This window comes from Sphaerodactylus townsendi, linkage group LG02 (assembly GCF_021028975.2).
Source record: "Sphaerodactylus townsendi isolate TG3544 linkage group LG02, MPM_Stown_v2.3, whole genome shotgun sequence".
Lineage (NCBI taxonomy): Eukaryota > Metazoa > Chordata > Lepidosauria > Squamata > Sphaerodactylidae > Sphaerodactylus > Sphaerodactylus townsendi.
This window is the reverse complement of record NC_059426.1, coordinates 126,151,713-126,179,500: the sequence shown is the minus strand read 5'-3', so window position 1 is coordinate 126,179,500 and position 27,788 is coordinate 126,151,713. Positions and strand designations below refer to the sequence as shown.

General features: G+C 43.4%; 1 protein-coding gene across 5 annotated transcripts in view; it reads right to left on the bottom strand.

Annotated features, from left to right (window-relative positions):
• Positions 1–1,337: 1,337 nt before the first annotated feature.
• Positions 1,338–27,788, bottom strand: part of RMDN3 (regulator of microtubule dynamics 3) — a 56,021-nt gene continuing 29,570 nt past the window's right edge. For all 5 annotated transcript variants that reach the window (XM_048484951.1, XM_048484950.1, XM_048484949.1 and 2 more), the window contains exons 8-13: positions 21,223–21,298; positions 19,154–19,231; positions 11,466–11,564; positions 10,137–10,190; positions 7,589–7,669; positions 1,338–3,438 (exon numbers count right to left, since the gene is read on the bottom strand). In XM_048484951.1, the coding sequence (XP_048340908.1) occupies positions 3,385–3,438; positions 7,589–7,669; positions 10,137–10,190; positions 11,466–11,564; positions 19,154–19,231; positions 21,223–21,298 (442 nt within the window). In that variant the 3' untranslated portion in view covers positions 1,338–3,384. The remainder of the gene's footprint in view (positions 3,439–7,588; positions 7,670–10,136; positions 10,191–11,465; positions 11,565–19,153; positions 19,232–21,222; positions 21,299–27,788) is intronic.

Below are 27,788 nucleotides of genomic sequence, written 5' to 3'. Positions count from 1 at the left end.
CTCCAGGTATCAAAACTGGTCTCATGTACAATTTTATCTGGGAGACTCCAGTTGACTGTATAAAGAACATTATATCATCCCTTTAATCAAGGACTAATATTAAGAAAGTTCACCAAAGGATCTCTCCTCATATATTCAGTGCGCTGTTAGTCATATTTCTTTGCTAAAAATTGATTACAACAAGTATAAATAGAACAAGTACAAGCACATTTAAATCAATAAACATTTTCAATACAAAATAGTCATTAAGTCACAGAATATCACAAATGGAAAATTAAAAACTTAAAACTAATAGAGACTACTGATAGTAAAGATTAGATCAATTAAGGCCATCATCAAGAACTCATGGAATGTCTGAAGGATGACTGCAAAGTGCATCTGAATTACTTTTCTCCACCTCCTGTAAAATACATTTAGAGGTTGTAAAAAGAAAATATTTTGGTCTCAATCTAATAATTAACACAATTCTCTCAAGTATTTACCATATATACTCGTGTATAAGTCGACCTGCATATAAGTTGAGGTGCCTAATTTTACCACAAAAAACTGGGAAAACGTATTGACTCGCATATAAGTCGAGGGTGGGAAATGCAGCAGCTACTGGTAAATTTCAAAAATAAAAATAGATACCAATAAAATTACATTAATTGAGGAATCAGTAGGTTAAATGTTTTTGAATATTTATTTCAAAGAAAAACAGTAAACTAGATCTGTAAGTGGAAAAGGGAGTCAACAAAAACAATACAGTCTCAACAATAACTTTAAAAGTACAAAAACCTTAGCTCAACCAGCAACCAAGCTAAAACACTTCAAATAAAATACTTCAAAACTGGATTTTTGGCCAGGGGAGGAATGTTTATGTTAGCAGTACCAACATTTCAAAGTATATTTAGGAGACCCTCCTGATGATACCACCCAGGTTTGGTGAAGTTTGGTTCAGGGGGTCCAAAGTTATGGACCCTCAAAATGTAGCCCCATCTACTATTAGCTCCCATTGGAAACAATGGGGGATGGGGCACCCCCTTTGGGGGTCCATAACTTTGGACCCCCTGAACCAAACATCACCAAACCTGGCTGGTATCAGCAAGAGATTATCCTGATGATACCACCCAGGTTTGGTGAAGTTTGGCTGACAGAGTCCAACGTTATGGACCCTCAAATATAGCCCCATCTACTATTAGCTCCCATTGAAAACAATGGGGGATGGGGGCACCCTTTTGGGGGTCCATAACTTTGGACCCCTCGAACCAAACTTTACCAAACTTGGGTGGTATCATCAGGAGTGTCACCTGATGATATCCTGAAATTTTGGTGCTGCTAGCCTAAAAACTGCACCCCCTGGCAGCCGACAAAGTAAAAACCCTACAATATTTTTTAAAATACAGCTGACTCATGTACAAGTTGAGGGGGGCTTTTTCAGCACAAAAAATTTGCTGAAAAACTCGACTTATACACGAATATATATGGTAATTAAATTTCCCCATGCTAAACAAACACTCATATTTCTGTAAAACTAAAAAATCCTTTCCATGAACTAGAACTGATTTCAGTGCAACCTGGTGGATCAGTGCTACCTGGTGGATCATCTACTCTTTGTGTACTGGAGAACTAACTCTAATTTCTTAACATCCAATATTGCCTGAGCAGAACCATTTGGTCCTACTGCAGAGGCAGTTGAACAATTGATTAATTTTACTTGACATGCCAGGTCCGTTGAAAGGGAAGATATGGGGCTCAACCAAGGTCCCTTTCAAGGCACAATCATAACTGCCTCAACAGGTTTCACAGGAATGCTGAATGTGTGTGTGCATGTGTATCTACACCCTTACAAATAAGCCAAATTTTAGTCAGTACTGCAATATCTAAACAACACAAATATTAGTAAATCTCAAACTTAAAAAAATATCATGTATCTGTAAGCTCCATTATAATATGGATGGTAGAAACTGAAGCATTAGGACAAAATGCATTAAGGTTTTTTCCTGCAACCTGGTACATCGAAGCAAATGGGTGGTATGGAATGTACAGCTTAGAGTTTGCAAAAGGTATGAGCTTGGTGGACTGAAACCCTATAATAGCGGAACAAGTATTTCAGTCATTAATAGCTATAGAAATCTGTAAGTGCCAAGCAAGTTATATTACTGTGGCAGCTTCAGGACTACCAAAATCTTATTCCAGCATAAAGTCTCATCATCTACACTTCACTTCTTCAGATGCAATAGCTGAATCCTCTGTACATTTTATATTTATATAGTGAGGATTCACACACCAAAGAAGAGTCCACATTCACTGCATCTTAAGAAAAAGACTCTAAACCACAATAACACATGCTAAAATAACATTTTGCTCATCTTTAAATAATCACAGACTCTTACTGACTTTTTCTGCAAGAGACTAATGTGTCTAGTCTACTGGAATTACTTTGAAATATTTGTGATGGTTGTCTAAAAATGATAGGAAAGGGAATTAAGAACTGGGAAACTACATAATAAGAAATGCCTTTGGTTAATGGTAACTCTTCCAATTTCAAAATGTATTTAGGGGAATGAATTAAACTCATACAAGAGAAAACTTAAAAGTTTTTTTAAACACTCATTGCACATAATTAAGAAATGCTGTAGTATGTGTGAGATAATAATCTACCCAATTGTGGAAAAATGGATTGTTAAGATACTGAGAGCACCTTATTAGGTTTCATAGTATTGGAATCATACTGCTCTTGGACATAAGCTTGTTGGTTTGTTAATTTGTTAAATCATGAGAACTCTGGTCTTTCAAAAGTAAGCATTTCCCCTTCCACTAGTAGACAGTTTGTACAGAAGGAGCATATTTTAAATTATTAAAACCATTGTTTATTTCTTGAATTAAACATTTCAATCAATGTTTGTGGCAGTGATACTTATTTCCAACAAGCACACAAACCTGAAAGCAGGCAACACTTAAACTTTTGGAAGATGAATGTCCATCCATTTGATGAAAACAGTATGTCTGAAAATGTGTATGATTCATGCAAAGCAAACTATCCCATCTTATAGAAATTGTGCAATTAGTATTTCTTAAAACTCTCCAGATGTTGAATATGCAAAAATCAAACAAGCTCAAAAAAACAGATCAATGAGTAAATTCTGCTTTGGGAACTGTTAAGGAAAGGAATCTATCTAATACAGCAGCGAGAGAAAGAGAGAGGGACAGGATTACATATTCTTTGACCATGACTCTCTTGACAGTATGAATATTTAAAGATGGAATGATAATGTTACAATGGGGTTGTTCTTTTTGGATTCTGCAGCTTGCTTGTGAAGCTCAGTTAGGATAATCATTGCAAAAACGTTTACACTGGATATTTCGCTGATCTCATATATTGGGTGGGAACTCTGAACTTGCTCAGGCTTCCGAAGATGCCAGCATCTCTTCAATTTCTTTGTTACTTTCTGCATCCTGAAACAAAAGAAAAATAAATTCAAGATAAGCTGATTCAGAGTAACTGCACTTGCAAAATTCTATTACCATAACAAATCAACATTCTTTTCTTCTGCTATCTTGAACTGGTGCTGAACAAACAACTCCCTTCAATGGATCGCAGACTTCAAGAAAGCTGTATTTCCTCTGATCTTTCTCATTTATATTCTAAGCACTAGGCTCAAATTTCTCAGAACGTAGGCTTGAATGAATCCTTTACCTCTGCTGAACACATGCTTCTCTCTGGGCAAACAAAGCTTGCTCTCCCTCATGCTAGGCCATGGGTCTGCAACCTGCGGCTCTCCAGATGTTCATGGACTACAATTCCCATCAGCCCCTGCCAGCCTGGCCAATTGGCCCCTGTGCTAGGCACTTATGTTTGCCCAATCCCAATTATTTTCAACAAGCCCAAGGGGCTTAGCAGAAGTTCTGCAGAACCCAGGCAGGAATGTGCACAGAGCTAGAGTACGGGATCCAAGTCCCAAGTCCTAAGTATCTTACCTGTCAAAGCAGCTAGCAGTGATTTCAATAGCAACTGCTTCTCTGCCAATTCTTCGTTGGCATAGCAGAAAAAGTGATTTTACAGCCCTCAGATTTTACAGCCCTGAGCAAGACTGTTAACAAGAGAGTGGTTTGCAGGTCTAAAATTTATACATAAATTCATCTCCTAGAACCCCAATTCTATTTTATTCTTACAAATCCAATTTCTACAAATATGATTTTCCCCCTAAAACATTTCAACAGAATTCTTCCTTCCAGCCAAATCTTTTTTTTTCAGAGCTGACCAAATTGACAAAGCTAGACTTTGCTTGATTGCTGGCATTTCCTGTTCAAAGGCTGTAATTCTTTAGCTTGACATCTGCTTTCCCTAGAGTTTAGCAAGCAACAGCCAAGTTGCCAGTACAGTACTATATTTATCTCTGTAGGTGGCAGCAATGCGGGTCTGCATAAGATTAGATATTGGGCAGTCACCACTGCTTATTTGTAGGTTAAAGTGCAGCGGAATAGTTCTATTACAACAATTCATAAGATTTATGGTTTGAGGATCCTTGTTTGTTTCAAACTCAAAACTGTATAGTACTATAAGGACCACAGAGTAGAAATTCTAGCTAATGCATGGCGGAATGCATACAGAATTGACTTAACATAGGTGGATTTGGCACAGCATGAATATAACATCTATAGGACATTATATATAGCTTTTGGGGGAAGAACTTCACACACAACGACTTAAGTCTGTTATATTTCTCTCAACCCAGTTTTCCAAAGAAAGCTAAATTAGTAGTCTTTTCCCCTCAAACCGGGTTGAGGACGATTCCTGAATGCTGAGTGAATGTCAGCAGGCAGGAAACACTTTATTTCTCCTGTCCAACCCTCTTACTTTCATTCCTGCCACTCGTGAAGCTACAGCAACATGACTCGAGAAGCTGCAATATGCGCCTGTTTGTGTTCCTGTAGCTTCACAGACACCCTCCTCAAAACAAACCAAAAAAAATGCCACATGCATGGGATCACTGGACTAAACAAACTTCATTCATCTACTGTGTACAGTGACACAGCAAACGGATGAGCTGCAAGAAGAGGAAACCTCCATGGGGAATCTCAACGAGAATCTGCTCCAGTACACACAATGGTGGGCGGACTGTGAAATTGACAACGGCTCTGGGCAGCAGGCAAGAAAAAAGATCCACTGTGGCTGACAGTGTTTGTGTTCTCCTGTGCTGTGGGAACACAAAATCCCAAAATGGATTTTTAAAATAACATTCTAGATGTTATATTTATGCTGTGCAGAATCTACCATAGATAACCTAGTGGGGAAAGGAAACACGATTGGAAGATTCTAAAATGTAGGGACAAAGTAACAAGGAATCACCATATGTGGGCGGAGGGGGAGATATGGGTTAATAAATGCTTTACTAACTTGCTAAAGAGAGAAAAGACAGTTAAAGGGAAGGCTCAGAGAGATGAAGTGAAAGAAATATCAGAGAATGAGCGACAACAGAGACAACAGATTTAGCATTCGGCACAGCCAGAAGAAGTAGATTTGGGAAAGCGGAAGAAGGCACTGGCAGGCATAGCCAGCACTTGGATAAGAGATGAAAGGAAGAAACCACAGGGACTATCCAGAAGTTGAATGCCAGAGAAACTGATCAGGCTCTCTAAGTTCTGAAGTGTGGAAAAGCACATTGTTCCTGAGCTATTTTATTTAACTCTTGGAATAGATTAGATGTTTAACATACACTAGGCCTTTAAATGTTCTTTTAATAATATTTAAAAGGTTGTTAGAATACAATTGAATTGTGTGTGAAATATTCTGAATAACTATTGAACAAGTTACAAGTTTACTTTAGCAAATTTCACTGCTGAAAAATTACAGCAATATGCCATCACCACAGCAGAATGCATTTATCCCTCAAAAATGTTTTTGAAGCTGTATTGCTCCCTTCAAGGACTGCTCCAGGATTAGGGGAAGGGGAAACACATAGTCTCAGCTTGGCTGAACCTAGCAGTCTGGAGGAGCTTCAAACATCTGTGACTCCTGCTGACACAGCTCCAAAGGCAAGGGGCTTACTAACCACTAAGGAGAGTTTTGAATTTATACATATCAATTTACTTTCTTCCTCTGAGTTGGAGGATCTATTTCTGACCTGAGAGGCAGGAACTAGATCTTTTGTGTCCTGTTTTCTGTGGGAGTTACCCAGGATTTAAAAGTGTGACTGGCTGGTGGTACTGGCAAGGGGAAGGCTAGCCTTCTATCTAGAAGTCTGGATCTAGTCAAAGGTGGATGCTTGAGTCCTAGAGGTGGTGGAAAAAGACTACGCCATCAAGTTCATGTCCACCTTACCAGACCGTTTTCTCATTTCTCCTTTAGCACTCAAGCCAGAAAAGAGACTAAGGACCATCAAGCCAGTTCAATACCTCCTGGCAATCAAGGTGACAGAGGCAGTTCCAGTCCAAGATCAGGGAAAAGGAGCTTATTCCGTTTTTCATGGTCCCAAAAAGGAATAGGACTGGTGTGCAATCTTGGACTTGAAATTTCTAAATTGCTTCATCCGCCTCAAACCCTTCTGAATGGAGACTCTTCAGTCAATTCTCTGCAGATCAATGAGTTCCTTACACTGATTGACCTTACAGAGGCGTACTTACATGTACCCATATAGGTCCATACTACCAAGCCATCAGAGGCTCTTGAGATTCTGTGCTAATGAACATTATTTCCAATATAAAGCAATGCTGTTCGGGTTGTGCACAGCTCCTCAGGAGTTCTTGAAGCTATTGATCAGCCTGGTCATTCTTCTCTGAGGACAAAGGATATACATCCATCCATATTGCTTCATCCGCCTCAGACCCTTCTGAATGGAGACTCTTCAGTCAATTCTCTGCAGATCAATGAGTTCCTTACACTGATTGACCTTACAGAGGCATACTTACATGTACCCATATAGGTCCATACTACCAAGCCATCAGAGGCTCTTGAGATTCTGTGCTAATGAACATTATTTCCAATATAAAGCAATGCTGTTCGGGTTGTGCACAGCTCCTCAGGAGTTCTTGAAGCTATTGATCAGCCTGGTCATGCTTCTCTGAGGACAACGGATATACATCCATCCATATTTGGACGGTTGGTTGATTTGATCTCCATGCTTCCAACAGGCTCAACACAACACTTAACTAAGCTTACAGTGCCTGGAACAACATGGCTTCTTAGTGGATCCATCAAAATGCTCATTGCATCCAGTCCAATCCTTAGAACATTTGAATCCATGTCTGCTCATCAGACAGAAAGGTTACTCTCAGAGTCTTGACCCAGACAGCCATGCATGTCAGGAGGCGGCAGAGAGGAGGAGATTAAATCTCTTTACCCTCCTTCCTCTATCAGTGCTGACAGAAAGAGAAGAGGATGATTCCATCCCCTTCCCATTGCAGCATGCTGATCCGTGCATATATTTAGTCTACACAGGTCCTGTCATGGCGGAGAAGGACTGCTGGGAGACACAGAAGCACCATGATCCTTGAATCTGGATGCAATCAAACAGGATATACACTGCAGGCAAACACTGTCAATGATAGCACATTATTTGAAAGTGAAAGTAACTGAGAAATGCACATAATCCAGCAAGGATTCTACCTCTTTTGTGAGAACTGGCAGCTCTGAAGCCAAAGTCAACCAATGAGCAGCTGCAGAGTTATTCCCCAGTTCACTGTAGCACTGAAAGAGAAGAAGGGCCAGATTAACACAAGAAAATAGTGTAGTCCCAGGAGCTGGCCTGCTGCTGCTGTGCCTGTCCAAGTCACCTCTGCCCCGTGCCACGCTCCCAAGTGTGGGGAGACAGGCGAGGATGCAGGGGTTGATGTTATCTCCCATCCACAGATGAACGTCAACTCTAGGTTTGACCCTCAAGGAACTCTTGAGCCATGCACAAGCTGCAAAACCACTCATAATATATCAAGACAAATAATTATGTGCAAAAATTATGTTGGCATTTCTGGTTTTCTATCACCATTCAGTTACAATAGAACATTCAGTATAGTATTCAGTTAGTTTAAGATTCTAATGAACTCCAGACTAATTAAATTTTTACTCTAACAATACAAATTAAATTATTTGGGAATAGAGCAATTCCACATGAAACAAGTTTATTTGGCTTCTCCTCAGACTGATGTAGCAAAAGCCATGTAGACAGCTAGTGGAAGCCACAAGAATAGTACATACAGCAATTTTGGCACTTGGGAAACTATTATTCTATTTATGAAAACAAGAACATTTCTCAAGCATTTATGCAAGCCAACTGTAAATAACCATACTTCTTAAAAATACAAACAACCCTCAACCTACATTTTATTTGTGTTCATAAATACAAGTACAAACTATTTTACAGGTAACCAAAAGTGTGTCAGAAGAAAATACTCAGGAAAAGTTTGTTGTCATTTATCTGACTAACTAGGAGCAAAGCCCATTGCAGGGGAAATGCAATGGACCCTAGCCAAGGATGGGAGATTTGGGATTTTCCCCCACAATAGGCTTTTCTGGGGGCATAGCGTGATCCCTGCCCCCTGCTCCCAGAGGAAGACTTGTGACCTACCTGGTCCTGGGGCTGTGGCTGGGGGGTAGGAGAGGTTGGAAAGGTTTGGCTTGGGGTAGGTGGGAAGGTGTGGACTGGGGGATGGTGGAAAGGAGTGGGTTGAGGTGGGGGGAAGGTGGAAAGATGAAGCATAGGGTGAAGGGAGGGTGTCAGGGTGAGGCTTAGCTTGCGGGGAGAGTGGCAAGGGGAGGCTTGGAGTGGTAGAAGGGTGGAATGAGGAGTCTTGAGTAGGGGTAGGTTTAGATGTGGCTTGGGGTGTAGGGAGGGTTGTAAAGTGTGGTTTGGGGTGAGGAGAGAGTTTGAAGGTGAGTATTGGGGTGAGGGAGGGTGGAAAGGTGAGGGTTGGGGTGGGCTAAGGGGGAGTGGAGATGGTTGGAATGGGGGGAAGCGGGAGGGGTTGTCTGGGCCTGTGGTGTAGCTCAAGTGCTGTGCTCCAGTGGGTGAGGCTGTTTGGGGGGGAGGGCTTTTGCAGGCCCTGGGAGCAGTGGGTGGCAAGACAAGAACTGGGGCCGGCTGTTGGGGAGGCAGGAAGTGTTCTGCTGGACCAGGGAGCAGCAGGCAGTTGGGTGCTGCTGCTCTGCAGGCCGGCAGCTGCCTTTTGTGGGCCTGGGAATCAGCGAGTGGTAAGGCTCCATTGCTCCGCAGGCCATCCTGTGTGTGTGTGTGTGGGGGGGGGGGAGTTGGGAGGCCTTCTGCTGGGCTGAGGAGCAGCAGACAGCAAGGTCCCGATGCTCCATGGGAAACCTGTTGGGCTGGGGGGTGGCAGGAGGACTTCTTCAGGCCCAGGGAGCGGTGGGCACCAAGGAGTCACTGCTCCACCAGCTGGGGATGGGCTGTTGGGGTGGGGGGAGGCTTCTGTAGACCTGCAGAGCAGCGGGCGCTAAGGCACTACTACTCTGCTGGCTGGGGTAGGATGCATACGCTCCTGGATCCAGGGGAAGCCAGGCAGGGGAGGAAATTGAATGTCATCCACCAATGGGCAAGCAGGACTCACTTTGTGGAGGGTTCATCATTGCAACATTCCATCCTTTTGCGTTTTATTGGTTAGGATTTGCTACCTAACCAGTTTTAAACTTGGTAGACCTTGTTGTCCCCTCCTCAAATCCCCGTGGTAGTCTTTAGACAAAACCTATCTGCATACATTTTAATTAGCACTGTAAAAAACCATATGTCTTCTGGAGGAGATGGCAATAATATTTCCAGACTGATTTATATACTCACAAAGTTGCTCTGAACTAATATGCAAACACTTGTATGAGCATTTGACAGTTATCTTTTACCACAGGCCAAGAGTCATAACTCAGTGGTATATCATTTACTTTGCAAGCAGAAGGTCCCACATCCAATTTCTGACATCTTCTCTTAAACCCAGATCTTACACTGCAGAGTTAGAAAACACCTTTTCCTGATATATCAGAGAAATGAATTGCTACTTATTGGCAATTCAAAATATTGGGCTAGACTACTGTATTGACTAATTCAATATGACCAACATTTGTTTGTACCAAGGACTCAAATATAAACACCAGAGATAGACAAACACAAATACTGCACAGGGCCCATGATCTAGCAAATACACATAAACTCACTTACCTTGGCAATGTATACCCTGCCTGCTTTTGAAAAACCAGCACTCAGGTTTTCAGCCTACAAAGGCAGGAAAGAAGTTTGAACATTTCAAAGGATCCATTCCGAATATTTTAATTCAGCTTATGTAAGATTGTGTTAGATGCACATTTAAATAGAAAACGACAGCATTACTGGCGAACTGAAAAATGGATGGGAGGGATATATACTAAGCAGAGAGAAATTTCTTATTTTCCAAGAACACTTCAGTTCTCTCAGGGCAGTTTCCTAGGTTCCAACCGACAGCATCATCTCACACAATGACTTACTGTTACTTTTCATGCTTGGACTTTTATTGTGGGATGGTATGATAAATGACAACTATATGCAAGTGGTCATCATTCCATGTGTCTGATGAAGCTGGTTGTTCGGAACTTCATGATCTATTGTGGATTGAACCTTTGTAGCTAACTACCACAACACAACAGCCTGATGTACAGAACAACTGTAATAATCACATGACTATGTTATGTATGAATTAATTTGAATGTTTCCAACATTCACTATTTTGGAATGAAAAAGACTAACTGCAATCACACTTACTGCTCAATCCAGACCGGGGGGGGGGGGGGGGGGGTTGGCAAAAGTGCCAGCACCTGGGTGCTGCACAGCTCCATAGGGCCATAATGAGTAGATGCTGGTGCAGGGGTGGATCAGAGGCATTCCCAGGGGGCACGTAAAAGTGTGGCTTTAGACTGGGGGGAATTTGGGTGGCAGAGTGATTTTAAACTTCCTCCCTGCACTGCTGCACGAAGCCCCTTTGGAGGCAGCATGGTGCCACCTTCACTGCACTTTCCCCAGCCACCACAGAACTCCCCCACATCTGGATTGCCCTGTTATTTTAATTGAGTCTAGCAGACTTTGTAGTGGTTACAGTGTTGATGCAATTGGGGAAATTCTTGTTGTAAAACATCATCAGCTACTCAGCTGAGATTGTGATCTAGGCCAAGTTACCATCTCTTAACCTAATCTCACATTACAGGATTGATGTAAGGCTAGCAACACATTCTACAAACAAGACAGAAACACAACAAAAAATAAGAATAAGTACTGATTTCTTCAGTTTGTTAACAAATTAACACTGAGCAAACAACGTAATTCATGCTTAATTTTTATCTTTAATCAAGTTTACTGACTCCCAGAAACAATAGGCTCTTGGAATAAGATATCTGCTTCTGGATTACCCAAAGCTCTGCTCAGAGCCTGTCCACTACATATTTTTCACATTTTCAAAATGAGTTTTTAAAGTGTTTGCAGTTTGTAGCAAAAAGTGGACCCTTGTTGAAATGGCAATACCTTTAAGAAATTCTGCAGTGCATCTTGGACAGTGGCTGTAGGAGGTTCTTCATAGAAAGCAGAAGCAGTTTTCCTTTCTAACCATCCCAAATGAGAGACCTGCATATAAACAGAAACAAAGACTTATAAAATTCATCAACCAGCACCTAATGACCCATTTAACTGCCCATTACAGACACATTTAACTTCTCTTTAGTGGTAGAGAAGCAGGCACAGTGAACTTAAGGTGATGTGTGAAGCAGGAGCTCCACATAGAGTTCTGTTCTGCAGGATTCTTACTCCTCAGAAAGGAAAGGATGTTAGATAGCATGATGTTCCTTTTCTGAATGCTCAGTGCACAAAGATTAATTTTGGGTCCCAAATAACTCGTAGTTTAAATAACTATTCAAAAATATAAGACATGAGTGTTTGGAACTAACTTTCTAAATAAGTCTTAGGAGCTATTGGCTATAATAAAATGAGGCTGTCATCTTAAAGTTAAAAAGCCTTGGCTTTCATATAAAGAGTTGGTCTGAATAGTTTGATTGATAAACTCCTGTCATAGTGTTCCACCTATATACTTCTGACACAGTATTCCATCTATATTCATATTTAACTCAGGAGCCTATGTGTACCTGAAGCATCAGGGTGAATGCCACAATCTAATCTTCAGGCTTGAGAAAGGCTTCATTCTACCAAAACACTGTATTTCCATAAAAAAAATGTGCATACCAAAATGTTTGTATTTTATACATGCTCAAAACAAAGCATGATGGCACTGGCTTTCAATGTACACATGTCAAGCTTCTTCTAATACCTGAAACAGTTTCTGAATAGGAAGCAGAAGAAAAACACATGCAAAGGATTATACTTAGACACTGCAAGCAGGAGACCTGGGGTGCTCCAAAATATCTTTAAATCCCATCCATGTGTTCAGAAGAACAGAGAACCACTGTTTTGACTAGAGTAGTAACATGGCAAGAGGGAGAGCCTGACTTGGTCTGCAACTAGTTATTTTCTATCATGATCCCTCTGTGCCTATTTCCCTTGCCTTGCATAATGACCAAACCATTAAACCATTTGGCTCTCTCATATCTTGGAAGAACTCCTTTCAGCTATGTATTTTAAAACAGCATGCTATAAATTCAGCTTATGCGCACGCTGTAGAGAGATAGCAAATAATGTAAAGCCTTCTAGTGATGCAAAAATGTTTTATTTAAATAGCAAGTTACGGACTTTGCAAAGTTGTTTTACAACTCTAGCTAGTTCAGGGCAAAAGAGTCCATTAGATACTTACTGTGAAGGGCTTTTCTACTGGAGGGAAGGGAAGACATCTTGCTAGAGATATGTCCATCATTGCTTGCAGGGAGGCAGGGACCAATCAAATTCTTTCTATCTCACTTCCTGTGTTGGTCCTCAGGGGGTTGAACCCCTCAGTACACATTCTGACATCGTAGTATAAATGAGGACCACAGAAAATGTTAGCTCCACAAGAACCGCATAACAGTTAACACAACCATTCAACCTTAATGAACATAGAACTGAATACGAACAAAACGTTTTACAACACTCTATGCTTTTCTGACAACCTAGTTTTTAAATTTTGTTGTGGATTTCCATCATCGGGTGAAGATAGAGACCAGGGAGGGTCCAAGATGTCTTCCCTTCCCTCCAGTAGAAAAGCCCTTCACAGTAAGTATCTAATGGACTCTTTCTACTGGAGACATCTTGCTAGGGACCTTCCCGAGCAGTGTCCCCCAATTAGGGTGGGTCTTATCAGTCTCCGATGATGTTTTCCAAAACTCTCCTACCAAAGGCTGCTTCTGTAGCTGCTATGGAGTTGAGTTTGTAATGTCTGACAAAAGATGACATCGAAGACCAGGTTGCTGCCTTGCATATTTCCTCCACCGATGCATGGTTTTAGGAGCGGCTTTCCGTTAGTTGCGCCTCCTAAAGTGAGTCTTGCGGCGGTGACTCCCTGATGGCTGAAGGTACTGGCCTTGTATGCCTCTAAGATGCGTTGCTTTCAGCGTAGGAAGCTCGCGGCAGCTTTGACATCGAAGTCCTACCTTCAGAGGCTGAATATTAGCGAATGGGGCTTCTGATTTTTAGATCTTCGTCCTAATGAGGAAGGCTTTTAGTGCCCTTCTGACGTCAAGCGTGTGCCACAGAAATTCCTTAGGGTGTCGAGGGTTTGGCATGAAGTTTGGTAGTATTATGTCTTGTTGCCGGTGGAAGGGACTGTTTACCTTTGGGATGAAGGTCGGGTCCATTCTCAGCGTTACTCTGTCCTTTGAGAATGAACACAATCTTGGGTTTGAAGATAAACACAATTCGAGACTCTCTAGCGAGGTTATGGCAGTCAGGAATCATGCCTTCATTCTCACCCATCTCAGATGAATTGATTGGATGGGTTCAAACGGATGTTTTGTAAGTGCCGTCAGCACTGTAGTACTTAACCTCCATGAAGAGGAAACCTATGGATTGTGGGGGGTTCGCGAAAGTTTGATTATAGAAAGTTCATAACGTCCCTGTGTCGCTACGATTGGTAAAGGCATCAATGTAGGGAGCAAACGGTGGCTATGGCTGCCAGTTGTCTTTTTTAGTGTGTACTTTCACGGAGCCCATGTAAAGCCCTCTGGCAGAATTCCAATATGTTCTGGAGGAATGACTGTTTCGGGTTCACTGTGTGGCATTTACACCCATCTCACATCTGGCTTTCCGCGATGCATTGTATATATTGAGTGGTGGATTTTTTTAGTGCGCTAAGTATAGTGTTGCCTTTTGAGAGAAGCCTCTTGAAGTTAGTTGCTTCCTCTCACAAGCCCACTTGATCCAGGATTGAGCCATTCGGTTAAGAGTAGATGGGGCCCTGGGACAGAAGGTCCGGGGTCGGAGTCAGTTGGAGAGGGGGAGCGATGAGCATCTCTTGTATGGTGGAGAACCACGGTCTCCTGGGCCACCTTGGCGCCACTAATATGACCGTCGCCTTCTCCTGCTTTATTTTTCTGAGGAGGCGTGCTATCACTGGAAAAGGTGGAAAAGCATACATTGTCCCCGTGGGCCATGAGGATGTCAGCGCATCTGTGCTTATTGCCCTGGGGCAGTAGTATCTGGTCATGAATCTCTCCACCTGAGCATTCCTGGGAGAAGCAAACAGGTCCACTGTTGGGTAGCCTAGCGTTCTGGTTATTTGGTGAAACACCGTCGGGTTTAGATGCCATTCCCCCTCCTGAATCTGCTGTCTGCTCAGCCAGTCTGCCTTTTTGTTTTGAGTTCCCTTTTAATGTTCTTCTATATATGGGCAAGTGCTGTTCTGCCCATTGGAGGATCTGGGACACCTCCTGGTGCAGGCGCGGTGATCTGGAGCCTCCTTGGTTGTTTATGTACATTTTTGCTGCGATGTTGTCTGTTCGCACGATTATATGCTGCCTGCTGATCTGTGGTAAGAAGGATTCCAGGGCTAGTCTGATTGCCCTTGTTTCTAGGACGTTTATTGGCAGTTTGGTTTCCTGATCTGACCAAGTTCTCTGCACAAATTGCTGGTTTAGGGTTGCTCCCCATCCCTTCAGGCTTGCGTCTGTAAATATCTGCGGTCTGTGACCCTGCAGGAACCTCTTTCCTTTTGAGAGGTTGCTCTGTTGAGTCCACCACCGGAGGCTGTCTCTGACTGGGACGGGAAGCGTTACTTTTTTGTCCTTTTTTAGAATAATGTTTCTTTGGTACCTTCTCAGGAACAATTGAAGGGGCCTGGCGTGGAATCTTGCCCATTGGGAGAGGTCTATCACCGAAATGAACAGGCCTAGGAGACTCGCAAGTTGGAGTAGGGAATGGTGTTTTAAACCTAGCTCTTTTCTGGTCGCTTTCTGAATTTTTGTAACTTTCTCTTTTGGAATGAATAGGGTGTCCCTGTTGGTGTCTATAATGGCACCCAAGTGATTTAATTGTTGCGCTGGAATAAGGGAGCTTTTTTCTTTGTTTATCAAGAACCCATGTTCCAGCAGCACCTTCTGCACCCTTTCTATATCTTCTATCCCCTGGCTGTAAGAGTTTGAGCGGACCAAGAGATCGTCTAAGTAGGGATAAATATGTGTTCCCTGCTCTCTGAGAAGAATGATAGGGGCCATCAGAATTTTGGAGAAAGTTAGGTAGGGCGTGGCTAGTAAAGGAGGCGTTCTGTATTGGAGGTGGCGTTCCATACGCCTGGAATCTGAGGAAGCGTCTGTGAGCCGGATGTATTAAGACATGTAGGTAAGCTTCCTTTAGATCCAGAGAGGTGAGGAAGTTCCCGTGGTTGAGTGCCAACGTGATGGATTTCAGTGTTTCCATCTTGAATCTCGGTAGTTTGATGAACTTGTTGAGAAGCCTCAGGTTTAGCACTGCTCTGTAGTCTCCCGATTTTTTGGGGACAGTAAAGAGATGTGAATACACACCTGAGAACCTCTCCTGGGTTGGAACTTCCTCCACTGCCTGGATCTTTATTAGATGGTCTATAGCTTCTAGGGTTCGCTTTGCCTTTGTGGGGTCCCTGGACAGGGGGGAAGGCATGTAATGATGTTTTGGCATTTTTAGGAATTCTATTGTGTAACCCTTTGAGACTGCTTCCTGCACCCATCTGTCCGCGTGGTCGCCTTGCCATTGTTGGTGGAATTTTGCAAGGCGACCCCCCACCGGGGGGTCTGCACCGTCATTGTTTGTTACGGTCATCTTTGAAACTTTTTTCCCTGTTTATTGAAGGGACGGAAGTTTTGCTTGTTCCGAAAGGAACAGCAGTTTTGCACCAATTTGTGCTTGGAAACTTCCTTGGGAAACCTAGCCATGGTTTTATGCGTTCTAAAGGTGGTTCTGGAAAATGTTTGTGCCCTTTCTGGCTTTAGGGTCTTGGGCATTGCTTTCTTTTTGTCCTTTGTTTCGACAAGGACCTGGTCTAGTTCTTTTCCGAAAAGGGCTGTACCCTGGTAAGAATAGGCGGCTAACACATGCTTGGATTGGAGGTCTGCCTGCCATGGGCGTATCCATGCATTCCTGCGTGCCACCATGTTTGATGCCATGGTTCTGGCTGTAAGAGTAATAGCATCCATGGTGGCATCTGCGATAAAGGCATTTGCAATTAAGACTCTCTCTACCCCCTCTCTTAATGCCGCCTCTTCTGCTGGGAGTCGCTCTAAGATCCTTTTTAGCCACTCCATGGCCGCCCTAGACACGGTGGATGCAGGTGTGAGGGATTTTGTAATGGCAGCCAGCCAGGTATGGGACCTGCGTAGGGCAGCCTCTGATCTGATCCTGTGGGTCATAATTGACCCCTCTCCTTCTTTTACTGCTTGAGTGCAGTAAGACTACTGGGGAGTCTACTGGTGGGTTCTGCAACATATCATGGAATGGGGAGGCAGTAGAGTAGAAGTCTTTTTTATAGGAGGGAGTCCCTGCCGCTGGATTTAGCCATTCTTTTGATCGTTTTCGAAAGTGACCGAGGGGACCGGAAAATTTTTTTCCCCCTCCTTGTCTTTTGGGAAGTACACTTGCTTTCCCTTCGGGAAGCCCTTAACAGTCTTGGAAGAGTCCTCCCCTAATGGGTTTTCTGGTTCTGTAGCATCTGACTCATCCTGCAAATCAAGGGCTGAAATTGTTTTGACTATAAGCATTTGCAGGTCTTCGTTTTTAAACAGCTTAGTGGATTGTTCGGAAGATTCCTCTAGGGAGTCTTCACCTTCCGAAAACCTGTCGTTGGCATCAATGCCTTCAGTGTCTGAACCCTCCTCCTCGTCCTCTGGAAAGGATAATGGGTTCCTAAATCGACCTCTCCTGCTATCGTCCAGGTTGGTGGGGCGATTTGAGCAGTGGGGACGTTGATTAGTCGCCCTGTCCCCCTGTTGTGCCATTTCTCTGGCTGTAAGTGCCTTATCTATAGCGGCTATAGCTCACTGCAAAGGTCAGCAGGGGAGCTGCCGCCAAGTTGCAATGGCGAATTGGGCGGGAATCACACCAGAACTACGCCCAGGGTTTCACCAGGTTGGAGTCGATTACGGCTCCGTTTCCATGCATTTGCTGCGTTCGCCCCCCCCCCTGAATTGGAACTGGGGCCGGGACTTGCCTGCGGATCGGTGGCCCGGCGTGCTCATCTGAGGGCAGCGCCATGGCGACTGCAGCAGCGATCGTCACGGCCCGATCGTTCGATGCCCATGTGAGGGCGGAAGATTGACGGGAGCGGCTATCAGCTAAGCCTGGGAAGCGGCGGCTCCCGCGGCGTTCCGTTCTTCCTTTTCTTGGGCCAGCGGGGAGGTCCCTCCTGCAGCCTGCGGCGTTATCATCCGACGGGCGTTACTTCTCTCTCGGACGGCTCCGTTGCTCTTTACCGCCCGGCCTCTGGTATTCTCCGGGAGGCGGGTAAGACTCCTCCTCGGGGAGTGAAGATCTTGAAGTCATTTTAGTAATCATCTCTCTCTGCCTTAATGCCCTGCTGTTGGTTCGAGCTAGCTCGTTTGCACAAGCACACAGGACAAGACGCAAGAGACAGACGAACACTCAGTCTACTGACTAAGATAGCTATACACTGACTCAGACACACACATACACTGGTTCAGCAAGACCTAGCTAAGCGCCCACTGCACACCCCTCTTGAGAGGCAGGGACAAAACTGTGGGGTTCAACCCCCTGAGGACCAACACAGGAAGTGAGATAGAAAGAATTTGATTGGTCCCTGCCTCCCTGCAAGCAATGATGGACATATCTCTAGCAAGATGTCTTCACCCCCCAGTAGAAAAGAATACTTAAAATTTGCAAATTAGTTTTTAATATACCATACATATACAAAATGAAAGATGCACACATTGTGGGTAACAGAAGTAACCCATATCAGGCTTGGATTGGTTATATATCTCATCATAATATGGGTAATATCTTTGAGAATATTTGCCCTCTGAATATACCACAGGTCAAGGAAGAATTGAAGATGGACACTATAAATCTCAGCAATCAGCACCTGCATCAGAATCCTATCTGGAACTATTTGTCATAAAGAACAAAATGTATCTTGAAGAAATGTGGGAGCAAGCCTACCAATACAGATGTACATTTTGCTTGTTAGTTCAGGTTTTTCCTAATGACGCACAGTAAAGCATGTACACTGAGCACTTAAAATTGGCATCTTTAAAATTGATCATCACACATTATTATTGAGGAAGCCTTGCTTTATCAGTTACTAAATGCTGCTTAAAGTAATTTGCAGTGATTTTAACTCTGGGATGGTATAGATCTTTTTTGATAACGGAATGCTATCAGCCTCTACTATCAAATCATCATTGAACAACACTGTCCTTTTATATAGCATCTCGCTGCATGGTTCAGAGGTCCTAACACATTGTGTTCTTAACCCATAAGTTAACTTTTCGCATGGCAATGGTGAATTTGCATCATCAGTCGCTACAAGACTAAGAGGAAGAAGAGTGCCTTTTAAATCTGGAAGAATATGGCACAAGAGGATTTGGCAGCACTGCAGAAATTAACAGCTTCCATCTGCGAACAGGTAAATGTATGATAGAATGCTAATGAGAGCCTCTGAAGATTTTATCAGTAGCTAAATTTTGCATTAAGGAATCCAGATAGTTACTAATGAAACTACTCTAATGCACTGAACAGGGACATTGCTTCTCATCTACACAACAGAATTTGTATGATGTCTTATGGACAACAGATATAAGAAAACCATTTACCTGGTAACACCATCGGCCCAAGAGGTAGAAAGATTTGGGGTCATCTGGTTTCAGAGCAATGGCTTGATCTACATGTTTCTAAAGAGATATACAGCAAAGAGGCTAAACTCATTAAGCAAGTGAAATTTGTTAAGCAGAAGGCTACATTTTCAGGAAAACCCACAATCCATCCTTCACTATAATGCAACATCTCACTGGTAAGGCTCTTACTTATTTAACTGAAAACTTACTGAAGGCTGATATTACACCTGCCAATACCATAATCTACCCCACACAGTATGTGCACCCATTTCATTACTCTGCTATCCTCAAGCTGCATTTTAAAAGATATTCTAAAGTGCAAGAAAGAAATTTTCCTTTTATACTCACAAGTTGCATCATATGCATACATTCACTGAGACAATGGCTGAAAGCTACTCCTTACTGCATGACTGCACATCACTGAACAGTGAATGCAAATGAGTAATCAAACCGAAGGTACCAACTGTGTGGGTAAGCTAATGGAAGTCACATGCAATGGGTCAACCCATGCGATGGGATGATTTACACACATGAACAGTCTCAAGGAGTGTGGAATCCCATGGTGGAAAACCAGCACCTAAACTACCTTGGGGTGTGAACCAGAGATATGACAGACAACAACTAAGGTCCAAACTAGACATTACATCAGGTACAAGTCTGACTGGAATTTCCTTGACCCATTATGGGGGAACCAACATTTCCAAATGAACTGGGGCTTAAGTCAGCTTGGAATCATGGCACAGGGAGAGGAAGGGGTTCAGCTTTTCTCCCTGCACCACATTCCCAAGCTGAAATGACCTATTTGCCCCACTGTTAGGTTCACGTGCACTGAATACTTAATAGGGAATCCTGTAGCTGGGCAAGTAGGGTCCCCCTCAAGTTATTTTGGCTCAGGAAAACTGCCAAAAGAAGGAAGGCTTAAGTGTTGTGATCCTAAGCTGAATTCCAACCTGATTTTTAAAAGGCATACCATATAAACTCGTGTATAAGCCGGGCTCGTGTATAAGCCGAGGCACCTAATTTTACTACCAAAACCTAGGAAAACGTATTGACTCACCTATAAGCGGAAGGTGGGAAGCCGGGAAACAGAGGGAGCTCCTTATTTGGGCAGTGACTCCCCCTGATGTCATTGCCCAAATAAGGAGCTCCCTCCACCTCCCAGCTGGGTTTGAGGAAGCCCAGGCAACCAGGAGGAGGAGGGACATCGGGGAAGTCACTGCCCAAAGGCTAAAGGAGCTCCTCTCCACTTTCCTCCCGGCAGGCTGGGCTTCCTCCAAACCCAGCACGAAATGGAGAGGGAATCACTTATTTGGGCAATGACATCAGGGAAATCACTGGCTCAGTCATGAGCTCATCTGCCTCTACTGAGGGTTTGAGGGAGGTGCCCAGCCAGGAGTTCCCCTTCACCCCTCCTCGGGAGAGGAGGGCAGCAACAAGCGGCTTATTGCAGTCATGCATGGGAGGATGGTCCAGTGCCACATGCCCCAGCTACTCCAGTAGAGGCCTGAAGAGGCAGCTGGTAAGCGGTGACTTCGTGTATAAGCCCGAGGGGGCATTTTCAGTGCAGCCTTAAGAAACAGGGCTGAAAAGAGCTTCGGCTTATACTGCAGCGGTACTCTCTGATAATGCATCATGTAGTCTGCATTTTACACTATAATTTATGCCCTTCGTATCATGCTTTTAAATTTTCAGCAAAATCTACAATATCCTATTGTTGGCCCTTGCAACAACAACATTTTAAAATATACAAGTTCAAGTGGGAACCTACCCCACAAACTTGCCTCATACAAGAAGGGGTTATGCCATTTTCCCGTTTCCTCCCATATTTTCTTTTGCTTCCTCGCCATCCCTAATAGTTTTTCCTCCCTCCTTCTCCCCTTCCCACCCATCAACCAACCCAATGAAATATTTGTACATTTTAAACTTGGGGCTGCCTTCAGGTTGGTAAGGGAAACCCCCATCTGTCCCTGGCTCCTGTTTGCAGATTTTTTTATCCATACTCTGTGGAACGGTTCAGAATTAGATACATAATAAGCAATCCAACATACCTTGAACACATGCCCAGCTTGAATGCGATTTTGTATACTTTCATGTTCTGAGCACTGACCACACAGAACAGCATACCTGGAAATTACAATGCTAGAAATTAGTTTACTTTTGATGTTATTCCCCAATATCAGTTTTCAGACATTCCTTTTTCATTCTTACAGAAGTATAAGGCAGTTAAACTAAATTTAACATTTTATCCAGAGTAACAGATGCTTCATATCCACTTAGCTGATATGCACTTGTAGCACAGTAGAAAATGGAACAAAAATGATGCAATGCTAACAAGCAGGTACCACACTGATCTTTATTTTACCACAACTGTATTAAGAAAAAAGATGTCTAAAGAAGTTCCTGTAATAGACTAACTTGGCTAATATGAATCAATACAAAGATGTACGTAGACATCTGAACACAGGTCGGTGTCTACTTGTAGACAGGTTCAACAAAGGCTTTATTACTATTATTATTTCTGGCAGTCATAGGAAGAGGGATAGCGAAAGCATCTCACTTAAAAAAGACAGGAAAATTCATTGTTGCATAGGTTTACTAACTAGAAAAATAACCCAGCTCTAACATATGAACTCACTCTAAAGAAGCTCCCCAAAACTTAAGAGGAAAAAAGCTTCCCCCCTCCACCTCCCACCCAGGACTCTTTCAATTTTTCCAAAAGAAAAGCTGGGAACCTCCCATGAGATACTTCTTTTTTTCCTCCTTGAGTGAACCAAATCTTGTCTTTAAAAGCATTTTATTCATTTCACACATAGGACATTTTAGGGAACACAGAAAAAACCCTCTTATGAAAGGTATGTTTAAACAATAAATAAATTAAATAATAAATAGTGAATAAAGAATGAATAATACAAGCTTTCTAACACTGTACGTGCAACAATTTCAAGATCATGTTTTATTTCAATGTAAATTTTGGCAACAATTAATAAGAAATAATGTGTTTAATGACAATACATTATTAAAGAGTTCAGTGTTTTAAACATTATAAAGTTCAACTTAACATCCAAATATGTTGGTAGACATAGCTATTGTGACTGTATGAGAAATTTCTGTTCAAATAATACATCCTTGTTTATTACATTTATTTTATTTCATTTATACCCCACCTTTATGCCCAATGGGAACCCAAAGCAGTGACTTAGTTTTCCTGTCATCCATTTTATTCTCACAACTCTTCTATGAGGTAGGTTAGGCTGAGAATGCATGACTGGCCCAAGGTCACTCAGCAACCTTCTATGGCTGAATGGGACTCTGAGCCTGGGTGTCAGATTCCCCATTCAGTCAATAAATCACTTGATTGGTTCAAGGCTTTCATTGAAGATATGTCAGGAATGCAGAAAGAGAGTTATGGCGAAAACCACATATGGTTTTCCCCTCCCTTGCATGCTACCCCTCCCTCCGACCCTTTGCTAGGGCCCAATGCATCTCCCCTGCAATGGACTTTGCTGCTAGCTTTTCCTATAGAAAGCAAAGAAAATTATGCTTTTAAGTTCCGTAAACAAGCCAAATAGTATAATTTTATATCCCAGATAAGTTCTAAATGATATATTTTATGTTGTTAAGTCAGTAAAAGGAGTTTAGGTTTATCCAAAAATTTCCATCCATCCCCCCTCCCCAATACTTTCTCCCTGTGGCTCCAATATTTTGGCACATTTTAAATCTCTAATGCAAACACAGATATTCACAGTGCAACCTAACCATCTGTATCAAATAGTCTGGAATGAGAGGGTTATTATGAGATTTCTGAAGTTATTTCCCCACAAAAGCACAAGACATTAAATTATCTAAGATTAACCATAGAGGATGTAATGTTGAATTACTAGTGTGAATCTGAAACTCAGCTTTGTATTTCATCCCAAGATATAGGAACACACCTTTTCTGCATTCTAAGTTCTATGCTGGCAATAGCAGCCTTCTATCTGGGAATAGCATCCTTCTCCATCTCTGAATCTAATTATGAAATGTACCCCTTGCCTGCGCATACTTAATTCCACAGATAGGGGGAACACTAATTCTCAATAGATTTTTCTGCATACTTATATCTGCAGAATAATCTGAAACTTTAAAAAGTACCCAGTGAATTAATAAGCCACCCACCCACCCCTGTTTTTTTTTAAAAGCACTGTCTACAGTATCCTACAGACGTTTAGGTAAATGGATTCTGACCCCACCCACGCTACAAGCCAGCAAGGGATTAGACCTGGGGGGAGGTCTTGCCTCGTCTCACATGCCTGGAGCAGCACTGGGCAAGCTGGCAAGGAAGTGAGGTGGTGGGGGGGGGGGAGGTGGGAAGAGGCCTGGAGCCACAATGAGGAGGTAGATGGGATTTCCCTCCATCCCCCACTCGTCTATATATCTAATTCCAAAGTGTGCCTTCTGTCTGCAGATAGGGTTGCAATCACCACAAACAGATGTCTCTGACTGAAAACTTGTTTTAAAAGGGGAGGGGGCGTAAATTCCCCTCCTTTAAAGAAGGGCTTTCTGCACATGTGTAGACAACACATTTACTGTTGGGCAGCTGGAGCGGGCCCTGACAGTAGTGGCTGCTGCAGTGAAGTCCCGGAGGTTGGTGGTGGTTTCAGTCACTGGGAGCTGTTCTGGGCCTGGCTGAAGGTGCAGTGGAGGTGGGAGGTGAGTGGGCAGAAAGAGACAGCTGGGATAGGGGGCAAAAAGAGAGCAAAAGAGCTGGGGTAGGGGGGTAGAAAGAGGGAGAAGAGTAACAAAAAGGTGGCAGGATGGAGAGTGAGAGGCAGCAGAAGCTGCTGCTGAAACATGAGCCAGCTGGGCTGAGAAGGTGGCACTGCAAGTGTGGAAGGAGTCATGGGACCTTTTATGGTCGCCATGGTTGTCACTGCCCCTCCTGCTGCTGGTGTTGAAGGGAGGAGGGAAGAAGCAGCAGGAGCTGCTGCAGCCTCCCCACCACCACAGAGTCAGCCAGGCTGATAGAGCCAGCAGCACTGTAGGCCCAGTGTGTCAGAGTGGAGCGGGGATGGGAAAGAGAATTGACCAAAGATGCAATCCTATGCACACTGATTTCAGTGTGCACCTATGTACACTTCAATTATGCATACTTCACAAATAATGCACTGGCAGGGAAACAGTTTAAAGTTTCCAGGAAAATTCCAAAATTCAACATCGTAAACTATTCTCAATAATAATCGAACCAATGTTCATTAAACCACGTGACAAGGTACAATATGAATCCCTATTGTAACTAGCCTCAGCAATACTATGGGGCCAAGCTGCACACCCAGAATCCTGAACACTTCATGAAATGGTTGGTCAGGTAGTAATAGAGTTACCAAAGAACAGTGCCTCCTCCCTCAAGGTTCTAACCCGCCATAAGTTGACAGTATAAAAAACTACCCAAAAGTCCAACAGAATCAACAGGGAGGTACTCCCTCAGCAAAGATAATTAGTCAGGGCAACCAAGGCAGTTGTAACATTCACACCTGGTTGTAACTTTCACTATCTTACTTTCCCTCTATTATAGAGGGGGCAGTCAGAGCAGTCAGGAGTATCAAGCTATGTGGACACTTGCACTCTCTTTAGAAGCAGTGCAGAAATTCAGAGACAGGAAAATGAGCTAGCTTAATCTGGCTGGAGGAAATTGATATGGCACGGCTCTCCCCCCAGTTTAGTAGACCTCTTCTCTTTGGAAAATAAACGAGTTTTCCAAGTTCCATTTGTTTTGATTCTCCCCTGTTGCTATCCCACAACTTAAAGATGTAGATGGTAATGGCTTAGATCTTGGAATAATGCCATGAATCTCAAAAGTGAACATATTCTCATGAACCTGGCCAGCTGAGAAAATAGAACCAGTCACCCAGGATTGCAAAGAGATTTTTTATATACATATAATCCCTCCCAGTTCACTCCTCCCCAGACTGAAGATGTCCCAGAGCACAATTATACAGTTTGTTTACAGAAATTTCCAGAAACAGACTGTATTATTATAGTGGTACTCTTCACAGCTTGATGAGACCCACACCCACAAGTACTGTCAACTAGAAAAATCACATGACTACTATATGCCCCTAGGACCTCCACACCAATACACAATATTATACCTATTGATATAATTATAGCTATAAAACACTGTTGTTCATCAAGTTGTCTTCTGGGACATTGGGACTGAACTCAGGCAGGCCTGCTGCAGAGAGATTCATTTTTAAGCTTTAACATTCACCAGGGGTGCACCTCCCTCTTGGAGCCACTGAGGTGCATTTTCCTGCTCAAATGGTCATATGCTCCAAAGGGTACCCTCTCCCTCAGTTCTGCCTGATCAGCCGTAGGCAAGACAAGAAAAAGAGAGCTCACATTAGGGCAGGGGAGAGGGAATGTATACCTGTACAGAAGACAATTTGATGAATAACTGTTGCAGGTAATATTTAACCCTGTTTTCATCTTCGGTGTTCTGTACAGTTCTATACTGGGACTTTACTAAGTTATTACATTTAAGGAGATGGGGTGAAATTCTCACCTGTCAAATTATTGGAACTAAGACTGGATAATGCTATGCCATTTTTTATTCTGTTCTTGCTGTTCTTGCAGGTCTAATGCACAGTGTTTTGCAGAGGTGTCAGCCGAAGACCACGTTGAGGGGAAAGTGAGAATAGGTGAGCTGGACTACAGATTGTATGAGGGTATATTGCAATACCAGAGAAACTGTGAGAGCCGTACAGAGTGAAGTTGGTTCAGTCATCACCAACGATTGATATAAAGGAAACTTCCAATATATTGGCTATTGTGGGTATGAGAGATTAATTTTACAGAGAATGGAGACAGATCTTATTCCCCTGGGGATAGTATAGGGCCATGGATACCTGTAATGGGGTGGGAGGTGGGAGATATGGTGGTGGGAGGAGATGTTATAAGGGAAGGTGTCAGAGATAAGGTCATGCTTAGTGTCCATTCAATCTCTGACCCATCCCAAGACACAACAGTGGTGGGTCAGGAAAAGGAACTCTTCTATGATGCTGATGTTGTATAATGCCAGGTCCATTAATAATAAGACCGCAACACTGCAGGCCTATTTTGCAGCTCATGATGTGGACCTGGTATGCATGACTGAGAACTGGTGAAACAATTGCCCTAAACAAGATAACTCTCTTCTCCCTCCCAGTTTTTTGGTCCTTCATCAGTTTTGGACTGTTCTGGGGGGTGGGATGACAATGCACATCTGGGAGTCTTTCTCCTTCAGTGGAATTCTCACCTCAGGGATTGACTGTGTAGGTCTGGTGTGGGACACTGAGGAGAGTTTGGCTATCTTGCTTATGTACTAGCTGCTTAATGCAACAGCACATATCCTGCCAAGCCTAGATGGTGTCAGATTGATTCTTAAAATATCCCCAGTAACAGTCTTGGGAGATTTCAATGTCCACACAGACACAGTGTCCCCTTCTTGTTTGGCATCAGATCTAGCAGCACCCATGGCAGCACTGGGACTCTCTCAGGCTGTATCAGGTCTCACATTCCACGCACGCCACATGCTAGATTTGACCAGATTTCTACCAATCTCCTTCTGCAGAGGTAGCAAACAGATTTTACTTGCCCACAGAGACTTATGGATCCAATTGGTTTTCAGAATGATCTGCAAGGTCTGTTACCATCACCACCACCACACCAGCCTTTTATTAGATGAACTTACAGCAAGATAGTATAACCAGCTGACAGAAGCCATTGACAGAATCACTCCTCAATGACTTCTTTGAGCCTGCTCCAATTGGCCCCATGCTATACTGGGAAGCTGGGGGAAAAGAAGCAGGAGCTGGTAGGCCCATTTCGCATGAGGCCAAAAGCGTGACCTGGGGGGAGTGGTAAAAGCAGCCCCAGGCATGGGTCGCATGCACAAGCGGCGCTGCTGAAATGAAGGCAGCCCTAAAACAACCGCTTTAAAGGAGTTGACTTTTGAGAACAGTGTCTTCCCTCGCTGGCGGTCGCGAACAGCACCCGCCAGGAGTACCGCTGTTTCCCTTCCCTTTCCCTCCTTACCTTGTCCCGTGCGTCGGCCTGCTGGCCTCGAAGCCTCTCCTCGCTGTCCCTCCAAGCCTGGAGGCCGAGGAGGCAGCGCATGGGCTTCCGGAGACTTGGGAACTCCAGCAGGCCGGAGGCCAACGACGGGAACAGCTGAGAGTGAGAAAGGAAGTAGAGAACGGCGGCTCCATCGCGGAGCAGCGGCCATTGTAGATCTCGCCGACCTCTCCTGAAGGCCGCCTGCATAAGCATTGCGTCGCGAATAGCCTGCCCCCACGCCTGGCAGAATCACTTGCGCGGCGTGATAGGGGCACTGGGGGCCTTGCGGAAACGGCCTGAGATAACTAGAGTGAGTTAGCCACGTATTCATGATAAAGCTGCAAGAACACTCTATAGAATGGTTATGAGGCTCTATGAGATCGCAGAGAAAGCCACAAAGAAAGCTGACTATTCAGCCTCCATTGGATCAGCCAGCTTTCACATGAACCAATTATTTAGGTTCATTAGATCACTTATTTGGGAGTCAAGGAACTCCCAAATCCATAGTAATTCAGTTTCATATCCAAAGGATGCAAAGGAT